At 43.8% G+C, this 23,149-nt stretch overlaps 2 protein-coding genes, 1 long non-coding RNA gene and 1 other non-coding gene across 5 annotated transcripts in view; 2 read left to right on the top strand and 2 right to left on the bottom strand.

Moving 5' to 3' along the window:
- Nucleotides 1-18,510, top strand: part of LOC139575910 (myosin-binding protein C, cardiac-type-like) — a 43,312-nt gene extending 24,802 nt beyond the window's left edge. The window contains 16 exon segments of the mRNA XM_071401350.1: nucleotides 1,365-1,530; nucleotides 1,624-1,730; nucleotides 1,824-1,853; nucleotides 1,979-2,118; nucleotides 3,560-3,719; nucleotides 4,135-4,239; nucleotides 4,592-4,780; nucleotides 9,464-9,598; nucleotides 10,140-10,307; nucleotides 12,356-12,444; nucleotides 13,293-13,488; nucleotides 13,817-13,956; nucleotides 14,988-15,147; nucleotides 15,356-15,492; nucleotides 15,764-15,950; nucleotides 18,068-18,510. Of these exon segments, the coding sequence (XP_071257451.1) occupies nucleotides 1,365-1,530; nucleotides 1,624-1,730; nucleotides 1,824-1,853; nucleotides 1,979-2,118; nucleotides 3,560-3,719; nucleotides 4,135-4,239; nucleotides 4,592-4,780; nucleotides 9,464-9,598; nucleotides 10,140-10,307; nucleotides 12,356-12,444; nucleotides 13,293-13,488; nucleotides 13,817-13,956; nucleotides 14,988-15,147; nucleotides 15,356-15,492; nucleotides 15,764-15,950; nucleotides 18,068-18,117 (2,159 nt within the window). The 3' untranslated portion in view covers nucleotides 18,118-18,510.
- On the bottom strand, nucleotides 9,773-12,222 carry LOC139575911 (uncharacterized). Its single transcript, XR_011675028.1, has 2 exons — nucleotides 11,942-12,222; nucleotides 9,773-10,201 (listed from the first exon to the last, which is right to left on the bottom strand). It is a non-coding gene; the product is annotated as an uncharacterized lncRNA (long non-coding RNA).
- Nucleotides 12,664-12,718, top strand: LOC139577385 (U7 small nuclear RNA). Its single transcript, XR_011675276.1, has one exon. It is a non-coding gene; the product is annotated as a U7 small nuclear RNA (small nuclear RNA).
- A 1,079-nt stretch (nucleotides 18,511-19,589) lies between the features above and the next one.
- The window catches only part of LOC139575908 (leucine-rich repeat-containing G-protein coupled receptor 4-like), a 40,062-nt gene continuing 36,502 nt past the window's right edge, over nucleotides 19,590-23,149 (bottom strand). For both annotated transcript variants that reach the window (XM_071401346.1, XM_071401348.1), the window contains exon 18: nucleotides 19,590-23,107. In XM_071401346.1, coding sequence (XP_071257447.1) covers nucleotides 21,759-23,107 — 1,349 coding nt within the window. In that variant the 3' untranslated portion in view covers nucleotides 19,590-21,758. The remainder of the gene's footprint in view (nucleotides 23,108-23,149) is intronic.

Below are 23,149 nucleotides of genomic sequence, written 5' to 3'. Positions count from 1 at the left end.
TGCAAAAAAATAAATAAGAATAAAATAAGGGGGTCAATGTAAATAGTCCAGGTGGCCATTTGATAAACTTTTGAGCAGTCTTATGGCTTGAGGGTAAAAGCTGTTAAGGAGCCTTTTGGTCCTAGACTTGGTGCTCGGGTATCGTTTGCCGTGCGGAAGCAGAGAGAACAGTCTGTGACTTGAGTGGCTGTAGTTTTTTGCAATTTTTAGGGCCTTCCTCTGACACCACCTGGTATAGAGGTCCTGGATGGCAGGAAGCTGTGCCCTACACACTACCCTCTGTATCGCCTTACGGTCAGATGCCGAGCAGTTGCCATACCAAACAGTGATGCAACCAGTCAGGATGCTCTTGATGGTGCAGCTGTAGAATTCTTTGAGGATCTGAGGATCCATGCAAATTCTTTGCAGTCTCCTGAGGGGAAATAGGCATTATCGTGCCCTCTTCACAACTGTCTTGGTGTATCTGGAGCATGATAGTTTCTTAGTGATGTGGACACCAAGGAACTTGAAGCTCTCGATCTGCTCCACTACAACCCTGTCGATGTGAATGGGGGAGTGCTTGGCCCTTCTTTTCCTATAGTTCACAATCAGCTCCTTTGTTTTGCTCACGTTGAGGGAGAGGTTGTTGTCCTGCCACCACACTGCCAGGTCTCCTCTCTGTAGGCTGGTTCGTCGTTGGTGATCAGGCCTACTACTGTTGTGTCATCGGCAAACTTAATGATGGTGTTGGAGTCGTGTGTGGCCACGCAGTTGTGGGTGAACAGGGAGTACAGGTGGGGACTAAGCACAAACCCCTGAATACACAAGTATCTTGTGTGTATATTGTATATTATATTGTGTGCTGCTCAGCGGTTGTTGCTCGTAGTTGAATTTAAAGATGATATCTGGCCCAGCTCACAACTATAGTTTATCTGGGCCTCTAATCAAATTTAGCCATTGCCAAGAATTACCAGCTGCCAATCCCATTATGCTCTCGGCAGCAGCTTCTCATTGCTCCTGTCAGCTAACTTCATTCTGCCGTAACCTTCACTAGGAGTGGAGTAGTTTACATTGATCATTGCGGACACTACCTGTCCACTACCCTTAACTGTCTCATACTCTCTCTTATGTTGATAGACTTTGAGCTTGCAGCCTCCATTGATGTCTAAAAGTATCTGTTTCCTGTGTGGATCCGATGCCCTATCCTCTATGCATCTGGTGTTGTCATGTACAAGTTACACAGTATATCCATGTCACTTAGGATCCCCAAGTAAAAGTCCCCCAGAAAAAACTAGGATCATAATGAACACACCCCATACTCTGAAATACTTAATATACTACATACATTGTGAATCATATCTGACCTCTGACCTCTGACCATTTAGAGAAGGAACTGGAGGTGTACCAAAACATTGCTGACCTCACGGTGAAGGCAAAGGACGAGGCTGTGTTTAAGTGTGAGGTCTCAGATGAGACTGTGAAGGGTATCTGGTACAAGAATGGAGTGGAAGTGAAGGCCGATGCCAGGACCCATATTACACACATTGGCAGGTGAGAATGGTATCCATACTGTTCTAATGGGTAGGGTCAGAATGTTTGTTGAGTAGTTGGACAAATATTTGTGAAAATTATGTCTCACTGAAGGATCCACAAGCTCACTATCGATGATGTCAAACCTGAGGACCAGGGTGACTACACCTTTGTTCCAGAGGGATACGCATTCAACCTCTCAGCCAAACTCAACTTCCTGGGTACTTTTACAATTACACTATGTCATGTGCCCCTGCATTTCATAATGATCATTTTCATTTTATGAATTCATTGCGTGTTTGTCTGCTTTTCAGAGGTCAAGATCGATTATGTGCCTCGCCAAGGTATACCATGGTTGATTCTTCATCCTTGCATCCTCTTATTCAATTTAAAATATTATATATCTTGGATTGCTGGATTAAGAATACATTTACATATGTTGCATGTCCATCATTCTTTATTCCTGAAGATCCTCCAAAGATCCACCTTGACTGCATGGGTCACACGGCCGACTCCACCATAATGGTGGTGGCTGGGAACAAGCTGCGACTGGACGTGCCCATCACTGGAGACCCAGCGCCTACTGTGGTCTGGACAAAGGGAGAAAAGGTAAAGTTGCTGGTTTTCCTTATTAGCCACACAGGCTAGCACATAGGCTCTATTACAATATTGGTAGGCCAGAACCAAATCTTGTGTGAACGCTGGCCTCTGGCCAGTGGATGTTTAGGAGAGACTACCTCAGTTCCAACGTCTTCTAGGTAAGGCTTGCTGTGAGAAGACTGAACCATGTTGTTTTGTCTGCCCCATTAGTACGTCATACGCTGTCTGATACTTTGTATGTTCACTCATACAATTAACTCTTCCACTACCAGTGGCCACGTACTGTAGACTAGCTTAATTATTAATGTTTCTATCCATGTTTTTTTCACTATCAACTATGGTGTTTACCTTGTTTTCCACTTTCAACTATGTGGTTTCCCATGTTCTCAATTGTCAAACTTTTTAATTTATGTCTTAGCTAATTGTCCCACTTTCATGGTGAGAGGGTCCCTTCCTCACCCATCCCAACAGGTAGGAGGTCTGCAGGCGATCACATGACCTAAATTCCAGCAGGTGACTGGTTGATTGCTGGGAACGGGAGGTTAGTTGGGGAGAAGGGGAATACCCTCTGGCTTCCTCTTCAGCACCCTTACTGCTTTGCTTTGCTCATGTAGGCTGGCTCTGAGGTGGCGGCAGAAACATGGAGCATCAAGGATGGGGATGTGAGTGTGGCCCTAAACACCAACGCTGAGGCCTGTGCATGTCTCTTTTCAATCTCTGTTACTACTTCTCTCCATAACACCTGGGTTCCAAAAAATGCATCTCTTTCCCCTGTATATTTGTGTCAGTCTCATGCTATCCTTTTCTCTTCTGGCATCCCTGTTACTTTTTATTCCTCATGCTCTCACACACTGTTCATTTCAAAACATCAAGGATTTTATTTTGTCTGTGCCAATAGAGGCCTGGGTGGCAACGTGTTGCCTGATAACTTAACACAGCATTCAATGCTAATTAAACAATGCATGCAGTTTCATACTTCCATGACGATCAGGTAAGAGCATGTTCAAAATCTTCAGCTGAAATGAAAGACATCGAAGGGGTGACACCAGGGCAGAACAGTAAGTATTATAACTGCTTTTGCATGGCCATTTCAGCTGAGTCTATGAGTAAACCTCCCAGTGTGGTTGATTTTCATGCCAAAAAGCATGACCAGGTAAATCCTTTCCAGCCAATGTGTCTTGGAAAGTGTATTTCATCCTTTTTTGGCTTTGACAATAAACAGTATCATCAAGGGTGTGTTCACTACAACAGACCGGAAGCAAGCAAGCCGAAACAAGGAAGGACCTACCTGAATTTGTCCATTAAGAAACTCTCGTTTGCAATGGTGTACACTAATGAATACACCCCAGATCAGATGATATAAACGGTTGCATTACGAATTGGAATTGATCCCTTAAGTTCAGCTGAATGAGAATGACTCCACTAATGAACTGCTGTCCTGATGAGTCAGGTGATGACAGAGGGAGATGGAAGGCTCCACGTGGAGAGCACCAAGGGACACTGTATCTTCACTATTGAGGGAGCGGATAAACAGGACGAGGGCCTCTACTCTGTGATTGTGCGGAACCCTGCTGGGGAGGACAAAGCTGACATTAACGTCAAAGTTGTTGGTAAGATACAACCACTGTCCACAAGGATTTTTGTTGATCAATTTTTCATTCTGTCATTAGTCAAAGAGATGAGACAAATTAGTTTAATCAGGTTGTACCTTGCTTATCCTGTATTTTACACTATATTTCGAGGGGCTTGGGACAAAGGTTGCAAATCTGCATTTTTTTCCCAAATGTAGTTATTGTCATAGCCTTGTTCTGTTCAATGTTCTCTGCCTATGTAGTACTCTAAATACCCCAATTAATTTTGTTAAGTTCAAAAGAATACTAGATAAAAATTGCAGACGCCATTCAAACCAATGAGGGTTTGAAACTTTAAAGCCAATTATCTCAGAATCATCTTTTTGCAGATAGAACCTTATAGTCCCAAGTCATCGTATTTATGTTATTTTTAATGGCCTTTTCTTTTCCTCAGATGTGCCAGACCCTCCCTCGGCCCCAAGGATCCTCAGTGTTGGAGAGGACTCCTGCGTTGTCCAGTGGGACCCCCCTAAGTCAGATGGTGGCAACCCGATCATTGGTGAGGATATACAGTAGCGTACATAATCTCTTACCAGATCTTATGTTCAGGCATACACCGTGCTCACTTGTTTACAGCGAACATGTACAGAGAAAATATGAGTCGTTTGATTGTAGTATACTGATAGGTACAGTCACGTCTATCGGTGGAGGCTGCTGGGATGACGGCTCATAATAATGGCTGGAACGGAACTGAACGAATGGAATGGCATCATGTGTTTGATGTATGGAATGGCATGGAAACCATGTGTTTGATGTATTTGACACCATTCCACTAATTCCGCTGCAGCCATTAAGGTGCCACCAACCTCCTGTGATGTCTACAGTAACAATGTTTGACTTTTTCTTCCCAGGCTATGTGCTGGAGAGGAAGAAGAAGAAGAGCTACAGGTGGATGAGGCTGAACTTTGACCCCTACACTGATACTACCTATGAGGCCAAGAGGATGATAGAGGGTGTGGAATATGAGATGCGTGTCTATGCAGTGAACGCCATTGGCATGTCATGTCACAGCGCTGCCTCACAACCTTTCATCCCAGTGGGTGAGTTCCCCTCCTTGTGATTTTCCTTTATATACATCTATGAAATTGAAATTCCCTGTTTGAGGGATGGGGAAATACATTTTGTTCCATGTAGCGCCTCATACAATCAGGTCATTCAAAATGCAAACAGATAGGTGTCAGCTTTCAAAACTTGTTGGTGTAAACTTTGGGCGGTGGAAAGTGATTAATGGGATGGATGGTCATCGTATAGGCATGTGCTCTCCCTTGGGCGGTCACACTGGACAGTCAGACTAAGGGTCAGGTCAGCTAAAGATATCAGTTACTCGCCAGTCATATGATTATGTTTACATGCAAACTAATAATTCGATATTAAACTGATTATGGCAACAGGCAGATTATGCAATAGTCATGTACACACCTTACTCTGATTATCTTAATCGGCGTAAGGTCAAAATCGAAGTAAACATGCAGCAATTAAAACACCAGGTTTTCTAAGCAATCTTTTGAATTATTAGGACATGTGTAAATGGCTTAATCGGAGTTCCAGCAGTGCATTTGATCTGCATTTGTGCCAGCACCAGCAGCGTAAGCCTCCCTCTTATGCGCGAGGGAAGTTACCACAGGAGGGCACAGTGGTCTGAAAGTATGTATCTTTACAACACAATCATGTATTATGCCAAATCAATTAAATTAAACCATTACTTATGAGAAGCAATTCACCACACATACTGTAAACTAACACCTCACATACTGTAACCTAACACCTCACATACTGTAACCTACTGTAACACAGTGTGAGTTAGCCCATCTAGATGAATAATGCAGAGAAGTAATGACCTGTGTCTGTGGAAAAACTGAAAGTATGCATCTTAGAAATAGCTTTCACATACAAACTGTATATGTCTGAACTCAGAATCAAGTAGGCTTCCCAAAAATAACATGGTCGCTGTGGTAGTACGTTTACTTTGATTGGTGATTTTCTGCGTTAATCAAAGTCCCATCAGGTAGCCTATTTCAGATGTGTCCATGTAAACAGGATTATTAGGAACATCGTTATTTTTGCATAGCATGTAAACGTTTTAATCAAACTATTATATTAATCTGATCATTCTCATCATGTATTGTCACACTGTCACATAAACACAAATTTTGTCCTGGCAGAGATGACTGATTTCTGATTTACACTCACACTGACCTGCTGTGAGCTGACCACGGAACATAAACAGAGCATAAAAACAGAAGAAACAACCCCATTGTTCTGACTGCAGCTACATACCTGTATTCTCTGAATATAATGTTGATATTACTTCCTTAATAATACAGTTGCGCTAATATGTCACAAAATTCCCAATTTGATGTATCAAATTGTATGTATTTTCCCCAAATTTTTTTTACATGATTTTAATTGAAAATGTACAAAACTGTTTCCATCTTAAAGTATTTGGATTACCCATATACATATTTTCAGTGGCAGTGTGTTTGATTGATGTCACTGCTGTCTATCACTACAGTGAATTGTCTTGGGGGTTTGGCTACTGATAGTTAAGTTTACATATCCCCTAAGCCATGTAAGGTCTGCTATGCAATCACAACGGGCACCTGTAACCACTCAACAACAACCCATGGTCATCTTGACATTTGGTTCCCATGGCATGCAGACTTGTGCTCGTGGGGAAAACATGTTTGGGTAGACACTGTCTAAAATAAGACTGGAGGAGGTGTCTTCAAGACAGAAATCAGAGTCTAGTGGAATTATGGGGCTCTCTTTGCTGTGTCTCTTAATATTTTACCTTGGGTCCCGCTCTACCTTCTCCTCCTTCTCGAGGATGTGAGTGTGAACATCGAGGTATCCGGATGGACCCATCTCTTGTAAGACAGCTGATTAGGAAACTATCTGTGGCATCCCCCTCTATAAATAATGGCATGTAAGCGCACGGCGGGGCTGGGACCAGCTGCTTAGAACACAGGGGCTAGCTCCTACTGTTGAGGCTGCTCTGGGAGGACATTGACCCAGCTGAACTGCTGCTGTCGAGTGCTATCACTGAGATAGAACAGAGCGAGGAAGAGAGAGAGGAGCAGCAGCAGAGTATATTGAGGTGTGTGGGAGACAAAGAACAGGAGGAGTACGACAAGCTCACTTCGAACAGCACTATCTTAACCTTTTTCAAGGATGACCAAGCCAATGCTGCCAAAGACGGCCGAGAAGAAGCCGCCAGCGGAGGAAGTTCCAGTGGATGGTGCAGCAAAGGCACCGACAGAGGTGGAGGCCAAGCCAGACACAGCACCTCCTCCAGAGGAACAAGCCCCAGATCTAGCACCAGAGGCCCCTGTTGAGCCAGCAGCACCCGCAGCAGAGCCAGTCCCAGCAGAAGGAGCCCCAGCTCCGGCACCCCCAGCTGAGGATGGGGCCTCTCCGGCAGAAGGAGACCCACCAGCCGATAGAGCTCCCCCTGCAGAGGGTGCCCCAGCAGAGCCTGTCCCGGCACCAGAGCCCGTACCAGAGTCGGAACCTCCTAGGAGTAGGCATTGATTTATTTTCCTCTAAGCTAGGGTCAACTATTAGGGGCATGGTTTGTTCTGTAATAAATACTGGGATTTCTTTAATGATGATGATAATGATGATAATAAGATAGAAGGTAAACCCTGGCTGTGGTTACTATGGTTCTGTTCTCCTTTTTACTGTTATTGTAAGGGGCAATGTAAGTAGGAATGGACAGTGCCACCTTCATTGGTAAATCAGAGATGTTTGTTGTATGTTTTGTCTCTCTGTATTAAAACTCACAGGCGCAAAAGAGAAGAAAAGTTTTCTCCTGTGTTGTTGTTTGTGTGTTGGCTAGTAAAATGAAATGGATGTTTATCAAAGTATTATGTTTGCTGTGTTCCTGTACTGCCCGTAGACACCGGTTGGTCTTTCCCATTCAGTCTGGCCCTTTAAACACAGACTGACCTCTGACCTCTAGTACATGCCTACATGGCCCCCCTGTCTGGTTAACCTGTGACATGGGACCATGGGCTCAGGGCCCGGGGGAAAGGCAACTCTGTAACTCAACCTCTGATGGCTGTCAGCTTGAGCTTATTTTAGGCAGCTTTTGCAGGATGTCTCTATGTGCTAATGTTTTGTTACATGCAAACTGTTTATGTGGTACAAATCAGCTATGACAAGACAAATTACAAATAACCTCAGTTCTCTCGATATTTGGAGGATTATTCATGAAATACATCTTTAGACTTTTGGATGTAAACAGAAAATGAGTGAGATACTCTCTATTTGTTTCTCCATTGTTATTTACCCATTTTCTAAGAAAAATGGTGAGATGAACATGACATTAAGATTTATAGGGACTGAATGGTTTCCATAGTAGCATTGATGCAGCTAGCCCAGTATTGCAGCCTGGTCTCATAGACTAGACGTAACATAGTAAAGGTAAAACCAGAACACTGATATTAGTATATGTCACGTTTGGTATGGTTACCACAGGAGGTTGGTGGCACCTTAATTGGGGAGGACGGGCTCGTGGAAATGGCTGGAGCGGAATAATTGGAATGGTATCAAACACGTGGTTTTCATGTGTTTGATGCCATTCCATTTACTCTGTTCTGGTCATTATTATGAGCCGGCCTCCCCTCAGCAACCTCCACTGATGGTTACATAAGACAGATGGTTACTTAACCCCTTTAGCTAACCCTTTACCCTAACTCATAAACTTAATCTTAACCCTTACCCCAAACCATAATCCCTAGCCTAGCTAAGGTTAGCCAGGTAGCTAACGTTAACCCCCCAGCCACCTAGCTAGAATTTTTAACATATCATACCTTTTTGCAAATTCGTAATATATTGTACGTGTCGCAAATTCGTAACACATTGTTCGTTTTAGAAATTCGTAACATATAATATGAATTGTAATTCGTAAACATGTTATACGAAAAGGGTAATGGACATCCACAAATGAATACATACCATCCTAAATGGAGTGGCTCGGATTTGCATTCAGAATAATACAAAATGCTCTAAGACCAGGTTTAGTATTGATGAAAGCTCTGTCATGCATTCTTTATTTAACCAGGCAAGTCAGTTAAGAACAGGTTCTTATTTACAATGACAGCCTACATCGGCCAAACCCGGACGATGCTGGGCCAATTGTGTGTCGCCCTATGGGACTCCCAATCACAGCCGGTTGTGATACAGCCTGGATTCGAACCAGGGTGTCTGTAGTGACACCTCAAGCACTGAGATGCAGTGCCTTAAACCGCTGCGCCACTCGGGAGCCATTTGGGAGCCTGCAAGGTCCATACTTAATCTCCAATGTGCTAGCTCCATGTCAGCTAGCCTGCAGGGGAGTTTAACACATGGGTTTTGGTAAGGTTGGAGATACAGTATTTCAGGAAGTGATGCTTTTATTGGAGGACCCTAGTTTACAAGGCAGTTACCTGTAGCAACACTACACTTTATCTGCAGCTAAGTTACGCTGCCTTGATGCTGAGGCATCAGTGACAGGTAGCAGTAAATCCACAATAAAAATATCCTGCATTGACACCTGCTGACACTGAAATGTTTCCTTCTCTATTTTGCAATGTCTTTTTTACAGTCATATACTGTGACATCTGTGACATAACATATGAAAATATTGATGTATTTTTTCTTGACATTGATTTCTTATTTAGACTAGAATAATGTTGCTGAAATCCCTCTCTCTTCCTTTCCTCTCTCTCTCTCTCTCTAAGCCCCAACCAGTGAGCCCGTCGGCCTGTGCGTGGATGACATCAGTGACACTACCATCTCACTGAAGTGGAGAACCCCGGAGCATCTGGGCTCGTCTGAGCTGGATGGCTATGGGGTCGAGTACTGCAAGGAGGGCTGTGAGTACCACATTCAATATTTTGATCCCTGACACACACACGCACACAATACCTGGGTAGATAAGGAGGATGGCATGAAAGCTGTTGAAGAGAGTATTTAAGTTAAGAACACACTATTTGAAAACCAACCTAACAATATAGAAAAACTGTCAAATAAATCCAAATTCAGCAACATTTCAGAGAGCATTGCCTGTTTTTATTTGTATTTTTATCTTGACCCTCTTACATAAAACGACATCCTCTATCATGCTAGCTGTATCACACTTTCCATGATGAGCCATTATCTAAAAAGCTTTGGTTTTAGTCTGACAACACCAAAGGCCTAAGTTGTCAAGAGTGGTTTGAACCAGGAACCATTAGCACAATGCATATGCAATTAATCCCTTCCCTTCAGGGCTGGCTATGCTGGCCAGATGCACATCAATGTTCTAACTCAATCCATGCAGGCAGCTCTAGTTGTGATGACATATAGGGATGGGGCACTGAGCCTTCTTCGGATGTTGCGTTTTGACACGTCTGTCTGGCCGTCTCTTGCCCACAGCTGATGAATGGGTGCCAGCTTTCGAGGGTCTGACAGAGAGGACATCTGTGATCATCCGGGACCTGCCGACCGGGGAGAAGATGCAGTTCCGTGTCAGAGCCTACAACATGGCAGGGCCCAGTGCACCTACCTCCCTAGCACAGGCCGTCACTATCCACGAGATCATGCGTAAGCATTCCCCCATGATTGCCTAAAACAAAACCCAATTTTTCAATTTGATCCTCCCTCCCATACAATGAGCATGAAGTCCAAACATGTACAAGACATTACTATATTTTTTTTTACCAGGGAAGTTCCTAAAACACTTGCACTGTAAGAGTAAGACATCATCAGTTTGTTCAAAACCCAAAGGTTGTAATGGAAAGTAAGTGAGGCGTCCTGCTGTTGTCTCCTCTCTCCTATTTCTCTACAGTTTGAGATATTTAGCTGATGAGGCTTGAAGTTAGCCTCCACTACCCTACATGGATCTCAGGGCTCACAGATCATGTTTGGGAACACACATACATTGCCAAGGTCATCAGCTATTTCGCTCTCAGCACCTAACAGATTAGTTGTGAGGTGTATTTTGAGGTCTCAGATGTACACTGAAGCCCCCGGCCTTTCCGCTTGCTGACAGGATGATACTATCACTAAGTGCTGATTGGCAGTAAGGAAATTTCACGGTAACAGAGTGACACTGAGACTCAGATTTTTCACTTTAAAATGTATGTCAAACAAAAACCAATGATTGCAAAGTTAAACAAACCATACAACTCTATGCATAATGACTATGTTTAACATTTTCCATTGAAAGTGTTACAAAAACACATTTACTTGTAGAACAGTGCAGATGTAAAGTTTGGCAACAGAATGGTGGCACAAACTCTCATTCTCTTACCAAACTTTGCATCTGCACTGTTATTCAAGTAAATGTGTTTTTGTAACATTTTCTGTTAAGACATACATGTTAAAGTGAAAGTCTGTGTCACTGTTACCATGGAATTGCACTGAAAAGCACTTGATGTTGTCAACTCACGCTTATTACTACCTCACAGGCGGCTGGTCAATGTACATGAACAGTAACTCATTGGATCAGTAATGGTGCCATCAAGCTAAACTTGATAGTTGAAAGGTTTTGTGATACTCCCAGTCTCAGGGAAACGTCTGAGCCATGAACCAACTTCTAGGGTTGGGCGGTATGCAGATTTTCATACCATTCCTGTACCATAGCGGGGTATACGGTATTACTGGCAGTGCACACAATGGCCGGTATTTCCCCCCCAAAAACAAATTCCCATAGCGGACACTAGCTAAATGCTAACAAGCGAACATAAACTAATTGCAAGAACAGACAACCCAGCTCATAAAGTTATATAACTACAGTATCTGAAAAGGCTAATCAGTTTGCTGCAGCACAAAGAAATGTTTGACAGACAGGATTTTATACAGGAGGGAATTTTGATTGTTTCTGCCATAACCAAGAAGCTTGATCTTGCGAGCTAGCCACTAAGTTAGCAAGTTAGCAAACCAAATGCATAGCTGGAGCCCTGAGTTGGAGATAATTTATTTGGCACATCTTAGATAGTGAAAACGTACAGTTATAAGCAGTGGCATAGCACACACCCCCGCGAGGCGGGTAGGTCCCGAGCTTTAGGGTACTGATGGCATTGGCATCATTTCAGGTAAACCGAGGGTAGGCTATAGCAAAGTGACTTTATTTATTCTATTTTCTGCATTCCTACACAATTAAAACATTTCTAAAATGCTGTTAGGAGAACAGCAAAAACAAGCAATTGACAACAATTGACTCCAGTCATTATCACCTTGGCTGCTGTACCTTCATTCACCTCCGTTGATAAGGGACATAAATAACATTCTTCAGCAACATGTCTTACAGCAATTAGCTGCTACGCACAAGCTCAGCACCGGAATTCAAATCTCGAGTTTAGTTTCAAGTCAAACAGCTGTTAAGTTACCTAGTCAGTTACAGCCATCTTCCACCTCTGCACTGTTTTGAGAGGAAAGTCGGGCTGTTCACCGCAGTCAGGCAAACAGCCTTCCCGCCCACTCCGAGGTGTCTGCATGGTCCTAAAGCCAGCCTAAATTGACACCCCTGATTGACAGTATTGGTAATACGGTATACCGCCCAAGCCCACCACTTTCCCAGCACACGCACGCCACAAAACTGTACCCAAACACTTTTATTCATTGACATCTTATGATATTTTTGTTAACAGAGAAACCCAAAATCTGGATTCCTAGAAATCTCCGCCAGACCCTCATCAAGAAAGTGGAGGAGACAATCAACCTTGTGATCCCTTTCCAGGTATGGTGTAGAGTACACCCTTCACACTCTATAGGATGAATGTACTGTATATATGCTGGTGCCCTTGCCCATAAGAGAAATATGTTGAATGACACAGGAACTAGAAATTGCTATTTCCTTTTCTTTGGTGCATGTTGAGTTATGGAATGGTGCTACCCACATGAAAAAATATTACAGTTTACTATAGAATACTAATGCTACCTATCTACAGGTTTTGGAAAATGTGCTCTTTTAGTATTTGTCCAGTAGGTTTCCTCAATGAGAAAGTTCCCATTTGTATGTCAAAGATAATAAAACAAAATGACAGCAAAAACACAACAGTAAATACTACAGTATACTACAGTCTGCAAAAATACTACAGTAACTCACGCTATGTCTCTTTATTCCTTTCTGCTTTTCCCTCAAGACTATAAATACATACAGCTTCAGTTTTGAAACTGTATCCTAGTAACACATGCAATTGACAGACTGATAACTGATACAGACATGATTATCTTAAGCAGCTCATAATGAGTAACTGCTGAAAACCACAAGCCAAGGAGTCTGGGCCACCGCCAAATGTACCACCATCTACTGTATCTATTAGGCACACTTATCTAGGTTCAAATCTGCCATAAGAATATCTGAACAATATCATATTTCAAATGTCTTGGTCTGGAGATGTACTGAAATCATTATCACCCCTGGAACTGTAATGATTATTTAGTAAACATAGGTTACTGAGGAAAACCAATATTTCACACATACTAACTTACTTGTACTGTAGTCCTCCAGAATCTGGTTTGGTCTTTCTAAAAAATATTAGAATGTTTATGTTAATTTCCAATCTCAATTATTTTTTATTTTAGGGCAAGCCTAGGCCTGTGATCACCTGGAGTAAAGATGGGGAGCCTCTGAACCCGAAGCAGGTTAGCGTCCGGAACAGCGACACCGATACAATCCTATTCATCCGCAAGTCAGAGAGGAAGGACTCTGGGAAGTACGAAGTCAAGCTGCAGATTGAGAATGTTGAGGACACAGCCAGCATCTCAATTCAAATAGTCGGTGAGGGCTCATTCACAACTCTAATGGTTTGGAATAGAAATGGTTTATGATTGATCAGTGGCACTATCAGTTCACTCAGAATGGGTTTATGCTGTATCTGAGTTAACTATGAAACTGACACGTTCCGCAAGTGACACATCCCGCAAGCTGGTCCCATTATCGTTGGATATTGAAACAAAACCACACCTGTCCCTAAAATACAACGTAAACAATATTCTACATGTACCCACCGTGTGGTTTACATTTCTCTGTGAATGATTGAATTGGAGTTTAAGGTAAAGTTATGGTACAGTATGTTGACTCGATAAATATTATTTCTTATCTTTAGATTTGCCTGGGTCTCCAGAGAAACTGAAGATCATGGATGTTTGGGGCTTTAACGTGGCTCTGGAGTGGAAGCCACCCAAGGACAATGGAAATTGTGAAATAACCGGCTACATGGTTCAGAAGGCTGACAAGAAGACCATGGTGAGAGTCAATGTGCTGGGCAGTGTCTAACATGAAAATGTTCTCTTCATCAATTTGTGCAAGAGGTTCATATACGACAGAAAACTAGCAATTAATATCGGTCAGACAATATTGAATGAGTAAGGTTATACACTGCCCCTCCCATGGAAGGTTCAGGAAAGCATTATCTATATTCTAAATGATGATTAGGCTAATATTTATTTTCTAACTGACACACAGAGGTCATCCCAGTGTGTGTGTGAGAGAGGGCGAGCTGCCTGATAATTATCTGTTAGTTCTCTGGCTGGGCTCAGAGTGAACTATGCCAAGCTCTGAGTGTTAGAACGTTGTGTTTAATAACCATGCCATTGACAAGGCAAGGTAGCTAAGCTCTCTGACACACGGCCATAATTGACTCATGTATGCACACTATGTGAGGGGAAGAATGCTACTTGGTCACCGAGGGGTATTTTACCCTCCCTTGTGACACACAGTCAGCCACAGCTAGGCAGAGATCCTTTGTGAGCAAGGAGAACTGCATTCTGGGCCTGTTTGTTTGAGCTCCAACTGCCACCTTCCACCACCCCAGGCAGCCACCCAGAGCACAGCAAGCCAAGCACGCCCTGTTTTTAGCCCCCAGCCTTGGCCTCATACTGGACATGGCTTGTCTGTGTAGTGATGGAAACCCATTGTACTTCTGAGCTGCAAGGTTAGTGGCTAAATTTAAAAAAGCTCCCTGTTCGGGTTTCACACAAGTCATTATTAGACCCAATTAATTTCCTCCATCTCACAATGGCAGGCTGTGAGATATGAGACTATCATGTTACAAAGAGCAATATCTCATTTGGATATCGGAGATGCCCCATTGCTAAATATAACACAGTTGGGCCCCTTTGTTTGGCAAACATTCATAGGAGTTGGCATGCATTCTCATTCTCTCAAGACACGTTACACTGACATTGTGGTTTAGTTGTTCTGTAGTATTTTGGTAGCCCTAAAATATGGTCTCACTTAAAAATGAAGAGTTTGACTAAAATATGGTTGGTTTTCAGGAATGGTACACTGTCTATGAGCTATATAGGCGAACTAACTGTGTGGTGGCTGATCTCATCATGGGGAATGAATACATCTTCCGTATCTACGCTGTGAACATGGTAGGCCTCAGCCTAGAGCCCTGCTTCTCAGCAGACAGTGCCTACATCCAGAAAACAGGTGGGCTCCCATACCTGGCGCACCGTTCATGACAGTAATACCACCATGACATCATAACTATAAACAAACAATAGTTATACACTTATGTATGTAGGAGCAGCATTCATATGAAATTCATTAAAAAAAACATCCCCTGCTGCCACCTGTGTAAAACCCATAAACTTTCTGAACAAAAGTTGAGCACTGCACCTGTTCATCTGTTCATCAGGTTTCGAATACAAGCCTCCAACCTACAAGGAGCATGACTTTTCTGAGGCGCCTAAGTTCACACACCCTCTAGTGAGCCGTTCAGTCATAGCAGGCTACAACGCCACCCTCAGCTGCTCTGTCAGAGGCATCCCCAAGGTGAGGTGTCCCTATACAAGCGAGAATGACAGAGACAAAGGCTATGCTGCTAACCATGAATGATATAGTGATTTATCACCATCAGAATGACCATCAAATCAGCACGACTATTACATTCATGTCTGCTACTAGTACTGTAGGGGGATGACAAGCATGTCCTGACCAGTAAAAACTATGAGCCTTAGTTATAGCAGATAGACATTATTTCATTTTTTTGCCACATGCATTACTTTAGGCACATCTAGTTCACATTGTAACCTCTCTCTCTCAGCCCAAAGTTACATGGTACAAAAACAAGATGGACATCTCCAACGAGGCCAAGTACCGTATGTTCAGTAAGCAGGGCGTACTCACCCTGGAGATCCGCAAGCCCTGCTCATTTGATGGGGGAGTGTACATGTGCAAAGCAGTCAACGCCAGTGGAGAAGATGTAGTGGAGTGCAAGCTAGAGATTCGCCGTAAGTATCCCTAACACTACTCACCTTTTCTCTGCTGGTGAGCTCCTTAACACACCTGGCCTGCAAACCAACTGCCAAATCCATTGTCAATCTTGTATGCTCAGTGGCTAGTTTATTAGGTACACCACCCTGTTCACGAAAATTGTTCGCTCCTACAGATTACGAATCATGTGGCCGTGGCTTGCTATATAAAGCAGGCAGACAGGCATCAAGGCATCCAGTTACTGTTCGATTGAACATAAGAATGGGCAAAATGAGTGACCTAAGTGACTTTGAGCGTGATATGATCGTCGGTGCCAGGTGCGTTCCAGTATCTCAGAAATGGCCGGCCTCCTGGGCTTTTCACGCACGACAGTGTCTAGGGGTTACCAAGAATAGTGCGACAAACAAAAAACATCCAGGCAACGGCGGTCCTGTGGGTGAAAACAGCTCATTGATGAGAGGTCGAAGGAGAATGGCAAGAATGGTGCAACCTAACAGGCTGGTCACAAACAGGCAAATAACGACGCAGTGGTGTGCAGAATGGCATCTAGGAATGAACAACTCGTTGGTCCTTGTCACGGATGGGCCATTGCAGCAGATGACCGGGTTCCACTCCTATCAGCTAAACACAAGAAGTGGCTCCAGTGGGCACGCGATCACCAACACTGGACAATTGAGGCGTGGAAAAACATTGCCTGGTCCGAAGAATCCCGGTTGCTGTTGCGTCATGCTGATGGCAGAGTCAGGATTTGGCGTAAACAGCTTGAGTCTATAGCCCCATCCTGCCTGGTGTCAATGGTATAGGCTGGTGGCGGTGGTGTAATGGTGTGGTGAATGTTTTCCTGGTACACATTAGGGCCCTTGATACCAATTCAGCAATGTTTCCATATCCCAAATAATTCAGGCAAAGGGCGGACCAACCCGGTACTAGATGGGTGTACCTAATAAACTGGCCACTGAGTGTACATGGTGATTGTTACAGTTATGACCACTGTAAATAGGGTTGTAATTGTCAAGGTTTCCAACTGTTTCCGGTCTGGAACAGGTACCCTTAGTACATATCTGTCCATCAAATATGAAGTCGTATATGAATGTCAGAAAATGTCATCATATATGAATGCTCCCCAACTCATATTTGAAACATGTTTTGGGGTTTCCTTATGAAATAATTAATACATTTGGACATCAAATCTGAGATGGAAGAATTATACTTGTACGTGTTAAATGGCATGTTGAAATCTAGAACATGTATCATGGTAATCATAGTATGTTCTAGAGGGCAAATACAGTAAATCTATTCCTCCTATTTGAGATCTCATGTTAACATATACAGACATATCATTATGTCTTCATAAGGGTATATTAACTCCCTGACGGACCTTTGGAATGTACACTGGAATACATGTAAAGGTTCTAAATGGATCCTGCCACCATTACATGATCCATCTCCTCTGACGTGTGTCTCTCCTTCTGTCTGTAACCCCACCATGCTGTGTCCTGTCATGCTTCTACCCTTTTTATTCCCAGCACCTGGCACTTTCCCCCAAGGTAAGCCCCCACACTCAGTAATAACTGAGGTCAATCCCATTATTATAGAACTGTTTCATTTGTGTTCATTTGAGAAGAATAAAAGGTGTGCCAAAATACTTAACCCTAATTGCTTCTGGAAATCGCTCTGCATAAGACCGTCTGCTAAATGACTAAAATGTAAATGTACTATACATTACAGTATGTAACAATGTGCATTGTCCATCTCACTTAATTTAAGGTAAAATATGTTACAAAATATTGGATAATGTGAAAGGATAAGACACGTTTTACCTCATCTGTACACTATAGATTTTTAGAAAAATCTATCTTGATATTAACAAATTGAACTGGAGATGATATTCTAATCCCAATGTTATTGAAGTAACAGTCATTTTCTCAGTGGTAAGTATTTATCAAATGGCATGGATATTATAAATAATATATTTTATAGTCTAGAAATAAAATGTAAAAAGACAATAATTAGATTGAATAGTCTAAAATAGTGAAGTATTATCAGTCTTACATTGATTACCAACAATAAGTTCTAGTATGTTTGATTTTTGAATTGGAAATTTGATTCACGAATTAGACTAATTGCCTTGCAGCTCAAATCACCAAAGAGGAGAAGGATAAGCAGATGAACAAGGCCGATTAGGTGTAAAGAAGCCGGTTGAAGATAGGGTGGATGTCCCGTCTCATCCTACACGGACCTCCACTGGGACCCTGGCCAGACTACAGCTCAATGTGAAGAGACCAGAGATAATCCATTAGCTTTCATTTCTCTGTGTCCCACTACCACCCTGTTATGTGCACATGTCAATCTTCCCCGTTCCCTGTTGTGAAATCATCTTACATAGGTCATCCAATACATTACATTCATCCACATTGGGTTATTGTACCTTTATTTATTTCATGGAATAATTTGAGGAGTAGCAAAGGACTGCATTGTTTGATTCACTATTGCATCCTTTGTAGAATAAGATTATTGAGTATTAGTGGCAAAGATCATTTGTTTTATGTATGAAAAATAAATGCAAAGCTTTGTCAATGGGCAGTGGGCACCCCTTTTATTCTCACTTATTCAAATGCAAGTCTATCCCAGGTTTCTAGGGTGCCCAATCATACTCATATTCCCAGCTGTAAACTGGTTATAATGCAAGTTAAGTAAACCACTACCCCTGGTGTGGCCTGTTCGCTAGTGAGGCCTGATAAAACCCCACCATTGTTTAACATGGGAAACAGACAGTGGACAGGGGTTAACACTGAGATGAATACACAGGTGGAGCAGCACTCGTGTGCCTCATGCTGCCCTACACACAGAACATGATCACTATGAGGTCAACAGTTGACGCTCTGGCGCTTGAATGCCAGTGGGAATGAACAAAAGCTGCTGGGTATTAATGTAACAAAGCCTAATTAAGGCCAAAAGAGGATACAGCAATATGCTTAATGTGTTTGGCCCAGTGGGAGGTGTGGGGAGGGTTGGAATGTCCCATTCCCCCTGTGGCTGCATCGCTGGGAGATGAAATGTTTGGTCAAGCCAAGCCATGTCCATTGCCAAACAGGGTGTGAGAGGTAAGGCTGCTCCTGTTGGTTTCTGAGGTCCACTGCCAACCACCTACCTTCATCCACATGACACATTTAAACATAAACACATAATTGTCAAACTTGGTGTAGATTTGACATGTCATATTCAAGACCATAGTTCATGTGCACTTGTCCACTTCCAGTAAGTCCAATCATGATGTTGTTTTTACACCCCTCGCAAGGTTTGTATGTGTTAAAGGAACAGTGGCACCCAGTGTGAGTCAGGTGACATGGACACCATCAACAGGGTTATTTTATACCCATAATGCAGTCAAACCTTTCCACACACCGGTCAGAGGAGCCAATTGGGAGAGGTGCCAGTGCCCTGGTGCACTGCGGACCATTTATAGCAATGATGATTTCAACAGCACCCTTGAGTAGCACTATGGTCAGTCAGTCAGACAGAACCTAACACTGTAGGCAAAGAAAAACACTCCTGATAAGTCCTGATGAGGTCTAAATCAGGCCAACTCAACTGTGTCACTGTGGGGCAAATAAATTATACGAATGTGTGTCAGAAATCTTGTACGTAAAACATAGTCTTTTTTAAGCAACTGGTTTTATATATTTTGGTTTACAAAAATCACAGTATACAGTACATACTGTACATTCCTCCCACAATTGGCATCAACTAAAGTCGTGACTTAAATTCCAGTGATGCTGTACAACCAGATGTATTTACAAACAAAGCCTACAGTTCAAACCAAAATAACAAAATATCAATAGCATAAGAACACACACCTTACAAAGCACTGCTGGTAGCCACTAAAGTTGAAGAGGTAGCTTCCGTGGTTAGACAATGCATCCCATTCTTGATTATTGTTTTTTCTATCAAAAATAATTTACATATGGATAAACAGACAGCAATACACACCAATTTGGAATTTGCACATAAGGGCTTCTAACATCTCCAATACAATCTGGACAGTTGGTTGGTGTTAAAATTACACTCAGTCAAAACATTGACAAATCCATACAAAAATAAGAAACTTTGTGATATAATTTCAAAAGCCAATGAGCTTCATAATGTGGACACATTAACAAAATGTTGAGGGGAGTCAAGGCATCCCTACATTGCCTAATTTCCTGAGCGCTCGCATGAATTACACATGTGGATACAAGCTCCTAGGGTGTGGTGTGGTGCAGGCCCCATACGCAAAGTCATGCTCGTGCACATCAAACAGATATTCCCCTACAGTCACACCTGATCCAATAAAATGTTTCATAGTGAAACATTATCTACATTATATGTTGTTATTATATTATAATATATACCATGATATCCATTACACTGGCTACACTGCTGAGCTGTGGGATTGTATGCATCTTGATCAAAATGAATGGGTTGTGAGCACCAATGATGTCCATAATAAAAAAAAAATATATATATATATTTTACTACAACGCGATCTGTCTCAGAGAACAATCCAGAAATGAAGGCCTTTGTGTGGCATCAACATTCAGCGCCAGAGGCTTAGCTTGCACTTGGTACATGCTGCATTCACCTTTCAAAGCCAACTTCCTGACACCTGAAATAACCTTGTCCATGGCCCAGACATTCTGCTCCTCTTTAAGCAATAAATTAGAACGATCCTGGGGGTAAAGCACAGTTCAACGAAATGATTTTCAGTCCAAGAGACAAAACAAACAAAGTCATAAAAGTCTCCACAACAACTGGGAAGACTGTTGTTAAAACAGTGCCCTCTTCCATTCCCACGTGACATCCAAGACTTTATCACTCATAGCGAGGAAGAATTGTTGACACTTATTGTCAAAGATAATAAACATTTAAGTCATTGTCTTGTACTCTTGAGGAATGAATACAGGGCATGTGAAGTTACATGAACAGATTCAGACTGGAGATTCAGTTGGCTCACATTGGGAGGGCTGAAAATGCAGCTTTCAGATTATATTTAACACATTGTCAGTACCCCTTAATTTAAAGCCGCTGCCATACAATTCTCCTTTCAGTTACTTTACATTCTCATATGAAAAACAACCCTAGAATGAGGATTATGATTACATTTGCTACATATACAAATGAATAGCGATTATGGCAAGGCTTTAAAATCGACAGACTAGGGAATGACAATAAAATAAAATGTATAGCTAGTTACAGGTAGAACCTACAAAAGGATGGCACATAGATCCTTGCCTTAGCAAGAGATGTGACAGATGAATTCAGGCTTGTAACATCTTGATAATGAGTTTGCTCTAAACCAAGAAGCAGGCGAATTTGCTCTAAACCAAGAAGCAGGCACTGGTGGAAAGGTTTCCTCTTTTGTTACATTTTTGACAGCCAGTTTGGTGTTATCACACACAGGAATCAGTTGTAAATCTTGATGGGCAAAACAAGTGTTGGCCAAAAGTCTCAGAGAAGTCTAATTTAATGCCAGATTCCCTTTTTGTGACAGTTGAGTCTGTTTCACACAGTGATTAAAGAAGTGCTCCCTGAATGATTTGTGTGCAGGGACCCACATGCACATGTTTTGTTGTGTATCACAAACCTTTTCTTTTTGTTATAGTGTCCAACACACACACACACACACACACACACACACACACACACACACACACACACACACACACACACACACACACACACACACACACACACACACACACACACACACACACACACACACACACACACACACACACACACACACACACACACACACACACACACACACACAGCTGAAGAGCTTCTCAGTCTTTGATGCGAGGTATGTTGTATGCGTAGTGGACCAGAGGGAGCCCTCGGCTCTGGCAGAAGCAGGCTCGTCCACAGGCCTGCACCTGGTCGGAACTGTCGGACACAAACGAGTCCCCCTCGTCAGCGTACTCTGACTGGGCAGGGAGGGTGCCGCTGTCTGCCCAGTAGCCCTCCGTACGCTGGCCCGCTGCCGCACCAGCCGAGAGGGTAGGGCAGCTGTGGGACTTCACCAAGTGTCTGCAGACTGATGATGAGGAGGAAGAGGTCCTGGCGTGTAGAGCCGCCTCGCAGCGCTCACACACGCCTGTTTCCCCACAGAGCTGGGAGTACACCCCACAGTCATAGCCCAGCTGTGTGGAGGAGTCCCCGTCCCCATCCACAACCCCAGAGCCCCCTGCACACTGCCCAGCCTTCACCCCCCGGGCCACAGCTCCATGGCCCCGCAGCCGCAGCCAGTCCTCCCGGAAGGCGGGGCTGAAGAAAACGTAGAGCACGGGGTTAAGGCATGCCGGTAGGGGGAAGAAGATGAGCGTGATGGACTTGGCGATCTCAGGGCCCCCCACGGTGCCAGACCTAGCCAGTAGAGGGGCGAAGGAGAAGGCTGCCACAGGGCAGAAGAAGATGCAGTTGGTGAATATGAGCCATGCCACATGGCGTACGGCCCCTGCCTGCTCCTGGTCTGCCAGCTCCACCCTGCCCAAGCCACAGTACAGCTGGGTGTACACTGCTGCTGTGAACAGGTAGGCCAGAGCGTTGAGCAGCACCAGGGCCACAGTGACCCCCAGTGCAGGGCCCTCACCGCCAGAGAAGGGTAAACAGAGAGGGGAGGCTGAAGGGTCGCTGGTACTGAAGAGGGGCAGACAGGCTGCTGCAGCCGCCAGGAGTCCCAGGAGAGCAGCCGCCAGGGCGAAGCGTCGGTCCCCGACCCCCCTCTCGCTGCTCCTCCTGGGTGAGATGGCCTTCCCCAGGAGCCCCCTCACCGCCACGCTGCGCTCAACAGCCGCCAGAGGCAACAGCAGCACCGCCCACTCTGAGGAGAACACCGCCAGGGCCCCTGTTGCCCGGCAGCCCACCCCCGTCTCCCACCAGACCCCAAACTCAGCGAAGGAGCCCCAGGTGGCAGCATCCAGGACAGTGAGCACCCCCACATAGACCCCAGTGAGCAGGTTGGTGAGGGCCAGGAGGCCAACCAGCAGCCTGGCAGGGGAGAGGGCCATGGCCCGGCGGGAGAAGGTGGCTGCCAGCACCAGAGTGTTGAAGATCAAGGCCACCAGGCAGATGAACCACACAGTCAGACGGATCATCCAGCTGCCCAGGAGGTGCTCACAGGGCTTGAAGGCTCCTGGAGGAGAGAGACAGAGTCAGCCTTCAGTTAGTAAGAGAT

This window comes from Salvelinus alpinus, chromosome 5 (genome assembly GCF_045679555.1).
Source record: "Salvelinus alpinus chromosome 5, SLU_Salpinus.1, whole genome shotgun sequence".
Lineage (NCBI taxonomy): Eukaryota > Metazoa > Chordata > Actinopteri > Salmoniformes > Salmonidae > Salvelinus > Salvelinus alpinus.
This window is presented reverse-complemented; position numbering and strand designations above follow the sequence as displayed.